Source organism: Equus caballus, chromosome 16 (assembly GCF_041296265.1).
Source record: "Equus caballus isolate H_3958 breed thoroughbred chromosome 16, TB-T2T, whole genome shotgun sequence".
Classification (NCBI taxonomy): Eukaryota; Metazoa; Chordata; class Mammalia; order Perissodactyla; family Equidae; genus Equus; species Equus caballus.
In genome coordinates, this window is record NC_091699.1 from 84630425 (window position 1) to 84650006 (window position 19582).

A 19582-nucleotide genomic window follows, 5' to 3' on the forward strand; every position below is an offset into this window, starting at 1 on the left:
AGATTTTATTTTAAATTATTTCCCCAATATCACTAGTTCTTTGAAAAATATATTCTATTTCTGCCACTGTAGATAATAAAAATTTCTACAGTTTTACCTTAAAAAAATTTGTCTTCACTGGGTGTCTTGTTTGGGTCTAATTATTAACGTGATGGTTAAAACTGTGAGCTCTGGAGTCAGAATGATTGGGTACAGACCTGACTTCTTTCCGAGTTCTTCCTGTGTGATGTGGGCAAGTTACCTAACATTCCTAATTCTCTGTTTCCATATCTAGATACTACAAAAGCTCCAAACATAAATTTTTTTAATTCCAAATTTAAATTTCTAAAAATTTAAGTTTTTAGACAAAACTTATAAACAAATAATTTTGTCAAAATTCAGCATAAAATATAACAGGGTTGGGTTCTGAAACATAATCTTAAAGGCTAATAGTGAAAAGTCAATCTAAAGACCAGAGCCCAACAGAAAATGAATATACGGTCAATTCTCATTATTGGTGGTAGTTATGTTCTATAAAATCACCATAAACACTGAATTAGTGAAGATGGAACCACTGCTCCTACGGAACCACAGTCAGGTTCCTGCATGCCTCTGTTCACATTTTCCTCAACTGATCAATATATAACCTTGTTTTACGTGTGTTAATATTTAAAGACACTTTATTTAATATTGTTGATTCGTTAACATTGAATTCATGGCTAAGAGCACTATAACTCATGCCTTAAAGAAGTCTATCTAAGACATGCATTCTCTCTGTAAGGCACATAGCCTTCTTGTGTGTAGGAACACTAGACAGCACTTCAACACTATGCTTGGGGCCATCTTGTTAGAAATCACTAACAAAAAGTGCAAAAAAAAAAAGTAGTACTATGAGAAAAAAAAAAGGATGCTTGTTTATAGTGTGAGAGGTGAAACAAGAGGGTAGAGCATCACCCTGGTCAACAGCTGGAAATGTGTGTGTTGGGCATGCCCATGAATGACTGCAAAAATGAGGCAAGTATTGATTTTGGGATTAAAAATACATTTCAACAGGTAGGCAAATTCACAAATACGGAATCTGAAAATAATGAGGACTGACTGTGTCTACGTATATATAAGTGCATGCACATATATGTATATCTATGTGCATACATACATATGTAAGTGCATACACATATAAGAGCATATGTGTGTCGAACTTCACTAACATATCTGCCTTGAAGTCAACAAGATTTCTTTGAAGGGGATCTGGATACGCCACTCCAAAATATGCCACTTTGACGTAAGAAATGTTTTAAGCTGAAGGAATTTAAGAAATGGCAGGTGCAGGAAGGACTCTCTGACTTCCTCCTACTCCTCTCCTGAAGCTGATCCTAAGACCCTCACGTGACAGGTGCCCTCCCTGTACCCGGAAGAAAGGAGCATCTTTATCTCTGAAGACAAAGGGACGCCAAGAGGAATCCACATTTCCCCCAGTTTACCGCCCTTAGCTCATGCCCTTTTGTCCTATCACGTTTTTTCACAACTTTCCACTCTTCATCAAACCCAGGATAAAAACGCTCAGGCTTAACTGTTTCTTCAGGTCTTCATTTCCTTATGAAGGCTCCCATGTCACATAAAACTTATATTAAATAAATTTGTATGTTTTTCTCCTGTTAATCTCTCATCGTCAGTTTAATTTTCAGGCCTAGCCAGGGGCCTTAAGAGGGCTGAGGAAATGTTATTCCTCCTGATACTTTCTCCTCTGACTTTTTATCCCTCTACATCCTCCTTTTGCCAGCTGCTTCACAACCAATTTTCCCATCTCAGTTAATGGACCAACAATTACCTAGCTATTCAGGCCTAAAATTTAGGAGTCTTGATTCTCCCCACCCCCAGCGGCCTATTTCCAATCCATCATTAAGTCCCATCAGTTCTACCTCCGACATTCCAAAGACTTCTCACCACCTCCACGTCTGCAACCTGTGACCATGTCACCGCCACCTCTTGTCCAAATTCACACAATAGCAACTCACACTATTTTACATTTAGTATTTATATTATATCAAAATTGTCTTATTTATTTTTTCACTGTCCTTCTCCCTTCACATAATCTCCATGAGGGCAGGGACCTTTTCTATTTGGTTTACCACTGTAATTCCAGTACCCAGAATGCCAACCAGATAGTAGGAGGTACTAGAGATACCCAAAATGTCAAGCAATAGTTGGAAGAGAAAAAATATTAATTGAATGAATAAATGTAGCCTTTCCAAACCTTCCACTTTTCTTTTCTTTATTAGTTTTCCTTCCCTACTATCTTCATTTAACTCAACATGTAATTCCTGGATGTCCAGAATACTTGCTTTGCACTGTGGCATATGTTGCAATGGAAGGAGGAAACGCAGCTGTCACTGAAAATTGAATCCATATATGCTAATATAACTGATTTAATACATCTAATGCATATATTAACTCATACAGTTTTCAAAATATTTCACCCCAGTGCTCCCCATAGCACTTCACGCCCCATTCCCTTGAATCGAAGAGCACGCATAGATAATATTCATGGGATACTATCACTATTTGAGAACCAACTTTTTGAAACTCCTCTGAGTATGTGCTTTTCAAAGTCAAGAAGGTACCAGTGGTGGATATGAATGGCTCACTGCATTCGTTCTGGAACTCTTAAAGTGTGACGAGGTTATACACTATTCAGGTCATGACTACCATCAACAAAAATTTGGGGCTTGTTATCTCTAATTTCTCTCTTTTTTTTTTAAGATTTTATTTTTCTTTTTTCTCCCCAAAGCTCCCCCAGTACATAGTTATATATGTTTAGTTGTGGGTCCTTCTAGTTGCGGCATGTGGGATGCTGCCTCAACGTGGCCTGACGAGCGGTGCCGTGTCTGTGCCCAAGATCCGAACCAGTGAAACCCTGGGCCACTGAAGCAGAGAGCGCAAACTTAACCACCCGGCCACGGGGCTGGCCCCTATCATCTCTAATTTCAATGATTCTCTTGCAATTCCTCCACGACTTCCAAAGACAATTTTCTAGTTAAAACCTTTGCCCTTCCTTACATCAGGCAACTACCTTTTTCATGTGCTCATTTAAGACAAATATATAGCCAAACCCAACACAGTAGAAACTGTTTTTAAACTGTGAAGCCAGAAATCTTCCTTTTAATGCCATTTCCCCACCATCATAAGGTAAGCTGATAGGTAATAAAAATAATAAAATACAAAACCCTAATAAATTTGTAACTTTGGTAAAATATAATTACTTGATGTTTTTCTTAAGGGCTTTCTCCAGTTTCTTCACCTGTTGTTTATAAAGTCGTAATTCATGCTGTGTGGGCCTGTAGAAAATAAATCATGTTGAATGCATTCAATTTTTTGAAAAAAATTATAATATATTGAATAGTAAACAATACAGTATATCTTAATACTTGTTACAAACATGCTTATTAAAATTCTTAAAATATTTCATGACTGCTAGTCAGGTGTTTATTAGCCATCGGATTTCTTCTTCTGTGTAGTCCCTGTTCAAAATTTTTTACCTGTTTTTACTGTTGTAAATCTATTACTTGTTTTTATAGTGAAATATTTCAAATATACAGACAAGAATAGAGAATAGAAAAACAAACAGTGGTGTGTCCACCACTCAGCTTCAGCAAAGTTGAATATTAACAGATGTTTCAAATCTTTTTTTAACTTAAACATTATACATATACTTAAAACTCCACATATGTCCCTCATTAATGTCATTCCTCTCCTTACCGTACTACAGGTAACCACTATCCCAGATTCAGTGTTCATTATTCCCATGCACGTTTTAAAATTTTTACTACATACTTATATAACCATAAATTTACATATTATGTGGCAGGTTTTTAAACTTTATATAAATGGTTTGTACTGTAGATATCAGTGTCTCTCCATTAAAGTATAAGCCTTGTGAGAACAAGGTATTTGTTTTGGTCATTCTATTACACCAGAGCCAAGGACAGTGTCTAAGTGATAATAGGTAAACAAATATTTATTGAATGAAAAAAGTCTCGACAATGTTCACTCCTTATTACTCACTGCCAACATCTAGAATGTCATCCTTTTGTGGCAGTATGCTGTATATAAATACAGTAGTCCCCCCTTATCTGTGGTTTCACTTTCCACAGTTTCAGTTATCTGCGGTCAACTGCCGTCAACCGAGGTCCAAAAATATTAGATGGAAAACTCTAGAAAGAAACAATTCATAAGTTTTAAACTGCTCATCGTTCTGAATGGTGTGATGAAATCTTGTGCTGTTCCGCTCCGTCCCACCTGGGCTGTAAATCATCCCTTTGTCCAGCGTATCCATGCTGTATACCCCACCCCCTCATACCTCCATCCCGTTAGTCACTTAGTAGCCATCTTGGTTATCAGATCAACTGTTGCAGTATCAGTTCGGTACTAGCCACAGTTTCAGGCATCCACTGGGGGTCTTGGAATGTATCCCCTGAGGATAAGGGGAGACCACTGTATACTTTTCTATTGTATGCCATTTAAACCTCTTAGTTTTCTTCTCCCACAACACAGAGATAAGATGAAATAACAAGTCATTTTAAAGTAATTTGGGAATTGGAAACCTGCTAGTATAAGACTGAATATACTCTGAGTTCCTACCCAGTTTTATCTTCTTTAATGTGGACTCCTATTTTCTCATTTCCCTTGCCTACCTATATTTTCTTGTTCCTTCCATCGTATGAGAGACAACTGACTAAACCAATTATAAGAGTATGAGGTTCCCAAGATTAGTTTTAGAGTAAAGGGGCTAGAATGATTCATTTAACATTCCAAACTCCAGTATGTGTTTACTTTCCAAAAACTGAATAAAAATGACTGAAGTTTCTCTCACCTGCTTTCCAAATCTTTTTGGAGATTCAGCTTTTCACTTAAAAGTACATCAAGCTTGGATTTCGATTCTTTGAGTTCATTCTGCAATGACTGCAACACATTTCACAGAAAAACAATTAACTTTCCTGGGAGATTATTTTACTTTATAAAAAAGCATTTATTGGTCATGCAGTCCCCATACCATTAGAAGGCCTTTGTAGGTTGCTGAAGCATCCAGACTTCTGTAGTCTTTTTCTTCTTCTGACTGACTTTCATCTTCTTTATACCGCCTATGAAAAGATACACGCAATGTACTTCTTATGAAAAATCAATCTTCAAAGAAAAAACCTGGTTAACAAATTAAATCAATCCAATAAGAGTTTTATAACCTATTAAACTGAAGGCAAATTTCCTACTTGTTCTCATAGAGAATGGTATTAGAACATACTATTACCTAATATTATAGTATATATCTGTTCACTTTCATCTTAACTACAATGTTTAAGATCCATGTGGACCAGAACTTTGTCTTGTTCACCATTATATCTCACTGCCTAGAAGAGTATGGGGCATGAGAAGGGGTGAAAAAAAACTTGTTGAACGAATAAACAAACAACATATGTTGTTTTATCCTTCTAGTACTTTTAGGTCACCAAAAAAACCTACAGGAAAAAATGCAGAATCTAAGTGGACAAGGCAACAGATTAACAGTCCCAATTCAAGTCTTGACACCACCATTAACCAGTTGTGTTATCTCTGTAGGTCAATCTGTCAGAATGTGTGTTCTCATCTGTCAAACAGAGATAATATGTCACATCCACCTCACAGGATTGGTGTTAAAAATAAATAAAAGACATTAGCTACACATGGCTAATGAGCACTTGAAATATGGCTAATGCGACTGAAGAACTAAACTTTTAATTTAATTTTAATTAAAATTAAAATTTAAAAACTGAAGCAATGTAAAATAGTTTTTTGTTAAACACAACTTTATTGTTCAAGACTATATTCCACTTTGTTGCATCACATTAAGGTATTACTGCTGTAGCCTACTGGGCACTGGGTGCATGCGTGGTCTGTAGTACTAACCAAAAAGACACCACCAGGCTGGCAGTGTCAACAGATTGATTCACCTGGAATGATTTTTTCCCCCTACACACCAATATAAAATTGTAATGTGTTTATTCTGGTACTGAGTCTATGGTGAAACCTATATAATCATAATTGATAATTAAATCAATATATTTATTACTTTAATTATAAAAACGAAACTATTTTTCCTAGTTAAAAAAATAAATATGGACAGATTTTTAACAGAATCAAGTGGAGATAACATCTGAGAGAACAACAACAGGGACACTAAAGAAAAGACACTGAAAAAAGGTATGTCACAAATTTCCTAATGAATGCTATTGTAATTTGCTGCAGAACAAAATGAAAAAGCTGTTGGGTGAAAAGTGACAAAAGAAAACACAGATAAATTGGACTTTATAAAATTAAAAAGTTCTTGAGCTTTCAGGGATACCAGCTCCTATTTTTCTTCCTATCTCCTTCTCCCTTAATGAGAGATATCCAATCCAAATATCTGACTTGAGCATAGCTTGTACAGGCCAAAGTATTTCACTTCAGCTCTTCAGCTAGACAGTTAACTGAGTATCAGTTGCAACTTTTGTGAATTTTAATCTAGATTCAAGGGTTGGCAAAATTTTTTCTGTAAACGGCCAAACAGTAAATATTTTAGGTTGTATAGTCTCTTGCAACTACTCAGTGCTGCTGTTATAGCACGAACTCAGCCATAGATGATATGCAAATAAATTGGCATGGTTGTGTTCCATAAAACGTGGCTAGATGTAGCCCACAGGAGTTTGCTGACTGCTGATCCAGGTGATGAGGAGAGAGAGTGGGATTTTTAGTGAGAGTAGAGAAGTTTAGCATAGCATCACTGAAGTCTGTCCTGTGCAGTGTGGTGTGAGAGGTTGCCTCTGAAGTTGTACACATGGGGTCTCTGAATACAAATGATGAAAGGATTGAGGCCGTTGCAGCTAGTGGTGTTGCATTGGTTGTCACGGATCTGTAGTGGAAATCTGGGGCTCACATCCTTGCATGGCATCAACTGGCTAGAGTACATAGTAACCACCCCCTTAAGACAGATGGACAGACGGTACACAGCTCTCCAATTTGCCACAGACCCCACCTAACCTGCTTCACTCATTTTCATTATTTTCTTGATTCTGTGAGCATAAGAGTTTGCAACCTCTCAAGCCATAAAATTCATTTTCCTTCTCTTTACTCTTATATACTGTGTTGTTCATTTTAGCATCATCTTGGCTAGGTTGTGGTGCCCAGCTGTTTGATAAAACAGCAGTCTAGATATAGCTGTGAGGTATTTTTCAGAAGGGATTAACATTTAAATCAACAGACTTTGAATAAAGCAGATTACCTACACAATGTGGTGAGCCTCATGCAATTAGTTAAAGGCCTTAAGAGCAAAGCCTGAGACTCCGGAGAAGGAAGGTATTCTGCCTCCAGACTGCCTTCAGCTCCAACACTGCAACATCCACTCTTCCCCGGGTCTCCAGCCTGCAGGCCTGCCTCACACATTTCAGACTTGCCAGCCTCACGACTGCATGAACCAATTCCTTTAAATTAAATCTCTCTCTATATATAAATGTACATCCTATTGGTTCTGTTTCTCTTGAGAATCCTGACAAATACACATGTGCCTATAACCCCATCACCCAGCTTTTCTGTATTAAAGGAAAAAGTGCCTTCTTTCTTTCCAAGACAAATGACGTCTGCTTGTTCATTTATAGCTTACTTTTGGTCCAGCATGTGAACGACTGCTCTCCACAGATTACCACCTCTATTTATGAAGATGCCAACAAATCCCTTGGACTCCAGCCAAACTGGCTTAATTACAGCACCATAAAAAAAGTCTACACTTTTATATCAATACACTTTTGTTCATAGCATCTAAGCAGTCTAAAATGGCTTTTTTTTTTTTTCTCGCCTTTCTGCTTTCCCAAATTTTACTTACCCTTCAAACTCAAGCACAACCCCCACCTGCTTTGTAAAGGCTACCCTGGTCACTCCAAACAAAACTAATGTGTTCCTCTTCCAAACTCCTATATTACTGTCTGTACAACTTTTAGTAATTACTCTATTGTGATATTACATATTAGTGTTTTCTAAGCCTCATATTATTTTTCTTAATTATTAATGTGTTTACATTTGATCTTCCTCACTAGACTGTAAACTCCTAGAAGGTAAGGACCATATCCAAAACTTTGTCCTCTCTCTACAGAATCTATCTAACACCTCAGCTACCACCTAACATACACAGTTCCATCTGGAAATCAGAAAGGCCCTGAACTTCCCTGATACAATGCTGCTTTCTGAATAGAATCAAGAAAGAAGTTGCTCTGTCATTAGTTGTTCTTTCATCTTCCCTTCCTCCCTTTTTCACTTCTTTCTTCCCTTCTTCCCTCCACCCTGCTCTCCTTTTTTTAAGAGTCCCCAAGACGCTAGAATGAATCAGCAACCAGCACAGTCTGCTACTGGTCCTGCTGGGTTTCTGGAAAGTCATTATTATTCATGAGGCAAGAATATTAGAATGTACACTTGATGAAAGCGGAGAATTCATCTGCTTTGTTTTTATGATATCCTCAGTACCTGAAACAGAACACGGCTCAAAGTAGGTGCTCAGATAAGTCTTTATTTGTTAAAAGAACTGTTCCATATATGAACAATGAAACAGAACAGCTACTGTTTTAATGATCTCACATTAAAGCATTTTGGATTATTTGGCCTTAGATATCCTTCAGCTATTTTAGGTTAGCCAAAGACCATTATTTTAATCTTCATCCTTATTTCTTTAATCAGAGGTAACAAGTGTGTTTTACTCTATTGCATGATTTTTCACTATGACATTTTATCTTTATTCCATAAATCTGTATACTAATTAGGTTTCTCTTAGGTAGGCAGCTAATCTAATCCTACACACTTTGTGGATACACTGAGTAACTATCCAACGGCTAGATGACTTCAGTAGAACAAACTATAACACTTCATCAAAATAAAAAGTAAATATTATTTCTTCTGTGACCAATACTTTGGTGATTAATAAACATACACATTTTAATATAAATGCAACAACACATTTTAATATAAGTGGTAAAACATAGTCTTCAAGATCAATATAAAGAAAGGAATTCACAGTTACATATTAGGTAGATTTCCAAAGCATATTTAAAGTCTCAAAAGGCTTTTAAAAACTTTTAGTCTGATTCGTGATTGGAAAATAACTTTAAAATTTGTAATACAGGATTAGTCATACCTCTGTTCATGAAATCTTCTAATTTTAGATTCATAGTAATCAATTAGGCAAAGCAACCTAGAAAACAGAAGATAAACTAAATTATTTTCAAAATGTGATGTTGGAGCATTTCCTATTCTCTCTGCAAAATTTCAAATTACAATGATAAACATACAGGTTATCTAGCAAGTTTATAAAAAATTTAAGTGATTTTTGCCAGAAGCAAGTATTATACTAAGCCATATATTTTATATTAATTTCAAAGGAAAGATTTTAAAATAACCACAAACATTATACCTCAAGATATTAAATGCATATTCTCCTTGTCCCAACATTTCTACCTCTAGCAATCACTCCCACGGTAATATCTGCCAAGGTTCTAACTCAAGAACAACAAAGCTGTTTATTGCAGCATTATCTATAAGACTGAAAACCCGGAAACAATCTAAATATTCTCCAACAAGGGAAAATTTAAGTAAATAACAACACATCCATACTAAAGAAAATGATGAAGGATTAGAAGAAGTAATGTAAATTTGTATTTCTAGCTACGTATCAATTTATGTAGCAAACATTACTGTCTATCCAAGATGGTATGAGGAACTCTCTTGCAGAGAGAAGCAAACACTCTGTTTTGAGTGACAATGCGCTCTTCTTCCTCCTTTGTTAATCTACAGATATCCTTTTGCAAAGAAGCAATAGTCTCTTGTTGCTCCATTCGTTTTTTCTTATAATGGTGACATTTTGCCTGTAAGGAATTTTTCAAAAAACATAATTAGGATATGCACATCTAGGACATGCTCTCCTAACAATACTGTACACGAAGCCATCTTCGCAGTTTCTATCAATCTGCTTCTTTCAAGAACTTCAATATTGAGCCTGTTTTTAAATGAGTGCCAGCTCCAGGAACATTAATATGTGATAAATACAAAAAATGTAACAAGTAAAATAGGTGTAAAATGAGAAAAATATAGCTGATAACTGCATGCATTCAAGGTTTCAGAATAAGTAAGGGAACTCAAGAATCTCCATAAAACTGACATGAGTTTATGTATAAGGTTTAGATGAAAACAATCATCAGGAAGGGACCAATATTAAGGATGTTAAAAAGAACCAGGAATTAAAATTAAGATTCTTAAGTGATCAATGATAACTTAAGATTACAGATGGTTTAATCAACTTAGGCATTCATGCAATATGGGAGACTGAAAACTCAGAGTAAGTCTCTAGCCAGGCAGTTATTAACAAACAATATATATCCCAAGATCTATACAAAGGAACATAAATCTTGGATACTCTCTTCCTTGTCTTTAGGGAAATAACACTGGCCTGCTTTTCCTTTATTCCCTAGCTTATTCCCTAGATTCTATCCCTCAGTGTCCTTTGAATGCTCACTATCAATCGCACCATCACTCTTATTATGAATATACTTTTTATAAAGCTCAGTGAGAAATCCTATCCCCATCTGGCCTGCACATTACTAAGACATATCACTTTCAGAAGAGGACGCCATGTCTAGGCACATGTTCATCTGTCCATAGTGTCAAATTTGCTGAGACTTAAGAGACCCTCAGGGGAAAAGGGGACTCAGCTTCTGGTACCATACCATCTCTCAGTAACCACAGGCTACACCCGGAATTGATTCTCTGCCTCAGTCTCATCCTGAAAGCCCGGCAGGAGCTCTACAGCCAAGTGACATGGGTCCCAGGTCCACCTCTATCTATAAATTAGCTGTGAAACTACAACTAATAATTGAGTTTTGTAAGGTTGGAGGTATAAGAGCAATATACAAGAATGAATTGTATCTCTCCTAAGTCGTTCTATGAGGCCAACACTGATACCAAAGCCAAATGACACAAAAAAAAGAACCACAAACCAACATCCCTTATAAACAATGATGCAAAAAATCCTCAACAAAATACTAGCAAATCAAATTCAGCAGCATATTCAAGGATTATACACCATGACCAAGTAAGATTTATTCCTGGAATGCAAGAATGGTTCAACATATCAAAGATGATCAATGAAATACACCACATTAACAGAATGAAGGAAGAAAAACCATATGATAATCTCAATTGATGCAGAAAAAGTATTTGACAAAATCCACACCCTTTCATGATAAAAACACTCAACAAACTAGGAACAGAAGGAAACTACCTCAACACAATAAAAGCCACATGTGAACAATCCACAGTGAACATCATACTCAATGGTGAAAGACTGAAAGCGTTTCCTCTAAGATCAGGAACAAGGCAAAGATGCCTGCATTCGCCACTTGTATTCCACATAGTAGTGGAAGTGCTAGCCAGAGCAATTAGGCAAGAAAGAGAAATAAAAGACATCCAAATTGGAAATGAAGAAGTAAAATTATCTCTGTTTGCAGATGATATGATCTTATATGCAGAAAACCCTCAAGATTCCACACAAAAAAAACCTGTTAGAATAAATGAAATAATAATAGGAAGGAAATATTTTGGGTTATTTCAATTTTCAGTAGTAAATAAATCTATATAGAGAGAATAAAAATAAATATGGAATTAAAATACACAACAATACTATAAGTTGGGGAGTGGCAAACTTGTTTTAGAATTATTGCACTGTCATGGAATAAGGTAAAAATGACAAAGTAACATTAGATTTTGAGAAGTCAAGAATGCATATTTTAATCTTTGAGGTAACCACTAAAAGAACAGTACAAATCAACTTCTTGATCCATATATTCACTACGAAGATCACTAACATTTTTGCAAAGAGGGAGAACTACATCCTGATACAGATCACACTGACTTAAACTAAAGAGTTACTTAAAAGTTTAGAAAACTATTTCCAAAGAAGCCAATACACTGGTCTAAGTACAGAAAAAGAAACCGCACTACAGAACACAGAAACTGCAAATAAAATGTTGTCTTTTGATTTCTGCATTTCTCCAGCAAACTTTCAATATACTATTATCAAATGTCTGTTGATTTCCTGGACCTCTTTGCCACATGCCTACAAAATCAATGTTTCCTTTCTCTCAATTGCAAAACATGCAGCAATAAATCATTCTAAAATTGGAAACAACCAAATGCCAAAAAACTGTGAAATAATTGTTCTTCCATTTTCCCTAAGAAAGCACAGACTGACTAGTATGGAATAGAATGCAGAGCAGGTCTGTAATGGAACAGGACAATAGATAAACACTGAGGGGCAGCAATTTCTTGGGTTTGCCAATTTTTGTTGACACTATAGAAAGTACCCTTTAAGGACTTAAAAACAAACAATTTCAATTGATCAAATTAGCACAGACAGCCTTCCCCAACACCAGGTGTCCACACCCCAATGCTAATTCTGTCTGTCCTCCTCCATTGCAGATTGGAACATGAGAGCTCCTCTGGACCAATTTGTAAGCTACATAACAAACTGCTGGGACCTGAAACAAAAAGCTAATAGCACCATAAGTGATTTATGACAGATGGAACTACTTGATAGAAAATATATGTCACTCCACTCAAACCACCCCTTGCCAATGAACCCTCAAGCATCTGTTTTTCGAAGTGCCTAAAATCCTGATAAATTCATGTCTTATATTCTAATAATTTAACTTCGTAATTATTTATATATCAACCTCTTTGAAAAGATAAATAGATATCTTCCTAAAAAAAGAACACTAGTCTCCCCTGCCCTCAATTTCCTCTGTGAGCCAAGGACCCAGCACCTTTACCACTCCTGGTGGCTGCTTTCTCACATCAACAAGTTGATGACTTAAAGGTCTTCAGGTTTCCACATGCCCTATATCTGAGAGCAAGGTCAAAATCAAACTGATATAGAAATATTTCCAAAATCTTCCCTCCCTTTATAGAGATTTTATAATGTGTCATTGATGAGGAAAGAAACCTAACAAAGCCAACCCAAAAACAGAATATTCTAATGGTAGAGGATTTTGTTGACTGATGAGTATTAGAAACAGAGTTGGCCATCAAAGAATGATAGTGTCTTCTTTGGAGCCATGATCAACACCAGCAGATGCAGCACTGCCTACCCCAAGCTGATAGCCTAAATGTGTGCAGAACACCAGCTGCCTCCATCCTTACACCAGAATTCCCTAGTATTTCTAGTTGATTCTCTCTGACCCCCTGGAATTTATATTAAGTCATCTGATCATTTCAGAGCTGCCAGCATCAACTGAGGGGACACCCAGACCCCCTGGCCTGATGAGTACTGGTCCCTTTTAGGCAGCCTGAACTCCTGTGTACAATAGGTACATACAGAGTTGGGCCAACAAAACCACTTTAAAATAAGATAATGTTTATAATGATATGATGTTTGTAAGGATCTGTAATATTTCATACAACTAAACATTTGTTATCACTATAAAATATTTATTTCTTTTAATCACAATAAACACCCAAATTTTAAAATAAGGGTTTTTTTAAATTAGGAAATCAAGTATTCAATGTTATAATACTGCTATTTCTATAAAAAGAAAAGTAACAAAACAACTTGTAATTATATGCATATGCCATATAAATATTGGGAAAATTTAACTCAATAATTCAAATATTTATTAGGCATCCAGTACTAATACTAATGCAGGCACTCTTTCAGCCCTAAACAAAATAACAAAAATATCTGCCCTCATGGAAACTGCATTCTAACACAGGGACATATACAAACAAAACAAATAAAGTATATATAGTTTGTTAACATGTTAGATGGTGGTAAGAACTATAGATAAAATATAAAGCTGAGAAGGCAATATGATGTGTGGGGCACGGGACTGCCAACCATAAGTAGTCGAGAAAAGAATCCCTGAGAGATGGTGACATATGAGTAAGGAGAGAGGGAACAAGCCCTGCAGCTATCTGGGAAAAAGTATGCATGACAGAGGAAAGAGAAAGAACAAAATGTACAAAGGCTCCAAGTGAGAATGTTAAAGGAAAATGTTCAAGGAAAAGTAAGGATGTCAGTGTGGCTGGAGTAGAACAAGCAAGGGGTACAGTGGATGAAGTCAGAAGATGACAGGGGCCAGATCATGTACACCCTTGGAGGCCATGGTAAGACTTTTTGATTTTCCTCTAAAGAAAAACAAAAGCCATTGGAGGGTTTCAAGCTACTATGCTGAAAGCACAATGAAAAAGGCAAGGGTAGAAGCAGGGAGACCAAAAGAGAAGCAGGAGAGAAATGAAGGTGACTTGGACCAGAGTGGAGACTAAAAGAAGAAAGTTTTGGGAGGAAATTCAGGAACTCAGTTTTAGACGTGTAAAGTTCTAGATGCCTACTAGACATCCAGTAGAGATATCAAGTAGGCTGCAGGATTGAGTCTGGGATTAAAGGAAGAGTTCTGGGCTACAGATTTAAATTAGGTGCTATGAATTAGATGGAGCATCACCAAGGGAGTTAGAGTACACAGGAAAGAGAAAAGGTCTAAGGAATGAGTACTGCGGAATCCCAACACTAAGAGGTTAAGGAGTCAAGAAGAACCAGCAAAGCAGTTGAAGAATGGCCAATGGGGCTAGAGGCAAACCAGAAGAAAGGATATTCTAGAACCAAGCAAAGAAAGAATTTCAAGAAGGCAACAGTGATAGGTCAAGTAAGGTAAGGATCATTGAATGAAGCAACATGGAAGTTGCTTAAACAAATCCATCTAACAACCTGTGACCTTGATGAGCTGTTTTAGTACTATCTATCATGGAAGAAAACACATAACTCAGTACCTGTAAAGCTTTATGCTCCATTTGAAGATCTTTTATTTTATTCTGTTGCTGGCAAGCCCTATTAAGGGATTCATCCTCCAATTCACCAATTTTGGATTTCACACTCTCCAAAATTTGTTCCAAGTCATTAGCTCGTTGTTCCTGGTCTGCTGCTCGGCTTTGCTCTAGCTGAAGTTCATTTCTAATAACAGACACAATCCCTTCCCTTACTAACAAGCATAAATCACATCAACACACATATCCATCTAACAAGAAAATGAAATTTCTAAAATTTCTCTGCATTCTTAAAATTTCATATAACACAAACCAATAGAAGTAGTATAGGATACCATTACATACCTAAGCTAAGCTATCACCAAAAGATTTACCTATTAAATATATTTTTTAACTTAATATTTAATCAAAACAGAAAATTAAATTGCAAGATTCTTTTCAAAGGTTATTTTTAGAAAGCATATCCTGTATACAAACAATTCAAAAGAGATTTTTTTTTTCCATTTTCATACTTAAGTTGCTGATTAGTTTCTATGAGCTCCTGGATCATGTTCTGTTGACGTGTTGTTTCTTCCACCAACGTTTTCAAATTCTGTCTCATCCTTTTCGATGACTGTTTGTCAAAAATGATGAGATCTACATTTTTTGAAATGCAATACAGATATTAAAAATAAAGGTAAGGCAATAATTTTTAAAGCAAAAGAAGGCTTTTTACAATAAACAGCAAGAATAGGATCTATTACCTGTAAGATCTGTTCTTTGGACTAGAGACAAAGGTTTTAAGCCACGCGTCATCAAGAGCACATTTATGCTTTCCCATTCTGCTTCTTCCCGCTACAATTACAAGGACAGAGAAAAGGATCAACTTTAAGATACAAAGTGAACAAACACTCTCTTGTATATAATTTCCTTTGTTTTCAGAATAACAGAACGTTTTCTCCAAAAGTTTTTTAACGTGAATTTGTTATGCACATATAATGATTAAAATTAAAACAATACATTTGTTTCTAACAAAATTAGCAGACTAAAAAGGATGCAAATAAGCACAAATAATTATATTATATACTTCCAGAATACTCATATATAGGCTTAAGGGATAAATTAAAACAAAAACACCTTGTAATTTCAGTGAACCAAACAGACCTTAGGTTTTTTATTTAACTGATCCAGACCAGGCTCCACTAAAAAGAAACAGCTGCAAATTAGGTTACACTAATTGAATAGTAAAGAAAAGGTGAGTCACTCAGAAACAAGTGCCACTTTAACAATAACTAGAGTCACAAAAAGATCAAAACGTATCTGACCGGCCAAAGTCAATAATCTAGACAGTCCTTGTATAACAGACAAGGCCCACCTCTACAAAGGAGTCTGTCCATCTAGGTAACTGATTCTGGTGGAATCACTCTGAAAGACATGCTCAAGTTTTGTCTCCCTGATTCTAAATGTGTGTTTACACCATAAACCCAAGAGGGGAAATCTAACTCTCTAGATTAAGTGAATAAAAACAACAATGGGAAGAAAAAAGTACTAAGAACATAAAATACAGGAAAGAATAGAAATAGAGATGATTTTTAAAAATGACACATTTAAAGCCATGATATTAATAGTTTTATAATGGGCTTTTAAAGTAAGTACAATAATCAATTTTGAAATCACTGTGTGAAGTGCTTTGCTTGCTTTTTAAGCCATTAAAGTATATTGGTGAAAAGGTAATTTGAGTGAGTTTTCAGTGATTAAATGCTTGAAAAAATATATAATTTATACAATAATTTTTTATTAGTAGTATAGTATGTAAATATTACAACAGTTTAAATATTAATAATATAGGCAATAGTACAAATTAAAGTATTACTCTCTTGGGGCTGGCCCCGTGGCTGAGTGGTTAAGTTCGCGCGCTCTGCTGCAGGCGGCCCAGTGTTTCGTTGGTTCGAATCCTGGGCGCGGACATGGCACTGCTCATCAAACCACACTGAGGCAGCATCCCACATGCCACAACTAGAAGGACCCACAATGAAAAACATACAACTATGTACCAGGGGGCTTTGGGGAGAAAAAGGAAAAAAAATAAAATCTTTAAAAAAAAAAAAAGGTATTACTCTCCGCACCCAAATGCCCCTCAGACATTCAAGAATCTACCAAGACAAGAAAGGAACAAATTGCTCATGACACTTGCAGCGCCAAATAAATCTTTCCTTTTGACTGCTGACTTTCCACCCCTTCTTTATCCTTTCTACACTTCTCCCTCCCAGAAGCTTTTCCCTTATTTATACTTTAGGTCTTCTGGTCACAAAGTTTAACGACACAGAACTAAAATTGCTGATATCTGTTTTAGGAGCCAAAAGTTCTGTGTGGGTATCTCAGTGGATATCTACTATGACTCATAAAAACAAAATGCTCTGTAAATAATAATGTCACACATTTTGAATGATCAAATTATACATATTGTTCTCTGATATCTCTTGGTTTTTTGTTTTTTTAGGAAGATTAGCCCTGAGCTAACATCTACCACCAATCCTCCTCTTTTTGCTGAGTAAGACTGGCCTTGAGCTAACATTCATGCACATCTTCCTCTACTTTACACGTGGGACGCCTACCACAGCACGGCTTTTGCCAAGTGGTGCCATGTCCACACCCGGGTTCCAAACTGATGAACCCCGGGCAGCTGAGAAGTGGAACATGTGAACTTAACTGCTGTGCCACTGGGCCAGCCCCCTCTATAACCATTTTAAGAGAAAGAATAACCTGTTTGCAAATTCTGAAAATAGGTGAGAATGGCATTTTCCAAAGTACGGTCATTTCCCCCTTATCCTTGGGAGATACGTTCCGAGATCTCGAGTAGATGCCTGAAACCAGATAGTACCAAACTATATATATACTATGTCTTTTCCTATACACACATGCCTATGATTAATTTATAAATTAGGAACAGTAAGAGGTTAACAACAATAATTACTAATAAAATAGAACAACTATAACAACATACCATAGCAAAAGTTATCGTAGATCTTGGCAACCTCAGCATACGATTTTTTTTTCTTTCCTTAAGTCAAGAACTTTCACCTTTTCACTTAAAGGAAGCGCTTTATGGCTACTCTTTTGCATATGCAAATTGCCAGTATCACTATTCTTAGGCTTTGGGGCCATTATGAAGTAAAACAACGGTTACTTGAACACAAGCACTGTGATAGCGCCACAGTCAATCTGATAACCAAGACGGCTACTAACTAATGGGCAGGCAGCATATACAGCACGGATATGCTGGACGAAGGGGTGACTCCCATCCCAGGTGGGACAGAGCAAGATTTCATCACGCCACCCAGAACGGGGTGCATTTAAAACTTATGAATTATTTATTTCTGGAATTTACCATTTAATATTTTTGGACCATGTTTGACTGTGGGTAACTGAAACCACAGAAAGTAAAACCACAGATAAGCAGGGTACTGGTTTGTGCTGCAGCGCTTGTCAAACAAGTAGGAAATACTGTATACTAAAGCATCCTTCTGGAGACTGACAGTATTGTGAAGTTTTAAAATAACGAAATCATTTAATAGTCTTTAACCCAGCATTTCCCAAAATTATTTTACTAAAAAATCCTTTTAAAATAAGGTTTTTTTACTTTAGTAGACGTAGTATTCTTTGGCACATACTTTGAGAAACACTGGCTTCAAATATTACAAGTTTACCTGTTTTTCAGTCATGAGTCTGTCTGATGATTTACTGGACTCCTGGGCTTTAGGGGCTGCTGGAGATAACAGTTTCTTTCGTAGCATCAAAAGAAGTAGAGTGGCAATAAAAAATTTGAGTTCCCTAAATGAAAAATGAAAAAGTACAATAGGTGTTAAAGGAAATTATATTTAAAAGAACCCACTACTTTTGGGTAATTTAAGACACTCCTGTGTAAAAACTTTTATGACTTCTTAGAAAGCTGATTTTAAGAATGATTAGAATAAAACCTACCTTATAATGTTCTCTAGAAATAAAACATTATGAGGTTTTACACACATACACACACACATAGAACACTATTTATGTATATAATGCAAAAAGCATATGATGCTAATAAATAAACTCTTATCTTTTGGAAGTTGCTTTCCAAAAACCAAAAGAATCGTGCCTGACCCAAAGTTACAGGTCAGTTTAACAATTCACTGGACTAACTCGAAAGGTGAATGGAGTACCACTTTCTTAGTGGTCTTTATTTCTAAGTAGATCAGAAGCCAGCAACAAACGATTCTGTTTGGCACACACAAAAGTTTATACTGAGTCTACCCTACCATCACTTGCTCTTGTTATCTGATTCTGCCATTCTATGGGAAAATATTTCCTTGGATTCTATGATATATAGGTCTAATTCCTCCTTTCCAGAGGCACAATCACACACATTCATTAGCTTCGCGGAATTTTAGAGCTCAAGAGGACCTCGGAATTGTTTAATCCGAAGTCTCTAGCTATTCATAGCTGGCAGGAAATAGTGCAGAGAAAGTTGTACCAACATATTAGATACTAAAACCATCTGAGACGCAGAGAGAAATGATCTTCCCAGGATTGATTAGAAGTAGGCCTCCTTGCTGCCAGTTCAGTATTTCTTCCAAAGCACCCTTCCACCCATCTGTATCTGCTTCTGACAGTGAAATCCAACTAAGCAATTTAGTAGTCACCAACAATCTATTTTCAACTAAATCTAACAACATGTTACAAATTCTCAAATTCTGCCATTTTTGTTGCTTGGCATCATAGACTACTC

General features: G+C 36.3%; 1 protein-coding gene across 3 annotated transcripts in view; it reads right to left on the bottom strand.

Annotated features, from left to right (window-relative positions):
• CEP70 (centrosomal protein 70) overlaps nt 1-19582 on the bottom strand; it is a 59455-nt gene that overhangs the window by 22203 nt on the left and 17670 nt on the right. For all 3 annotated transcript variants that reach the window (XM_070239104.1, XM_005600956.4, XM_005600957.4), the window contains exons 3-11: nt 18522-18645; nt 15579-15669; nt 15348-15471; nt 14842-15022; nt 9721-9890; nt 9164-9220; nt 5030-5117; nt 4850-4938; nt 3240-3314 (exon numbers count right to left, since the gene is read on the bottom strand). In XM_070239104.1, coding sequence (XP_070095205.1) covers nt 3240-3314; nt 4850-4938; nt 5030-5117; nt 9164-9220; nt 9721-9890; nt 14842-15022; nt 15348-15471; nt 15579-15669; nt 18522-18608 — 962 coding nt within the window. In that variant the 5' untranslated portion in view covers nt 18609-18645. The remainder of the gene's footprint in view (nt 1-3239; nt 3315-4849; nt 4939-5029; nt 5118-9163; nt 9221-9720; nt 9891-14841; nt 15023-15347; nt 15472-15578; nt 15670-18521; nt 18646-19582) is intronic.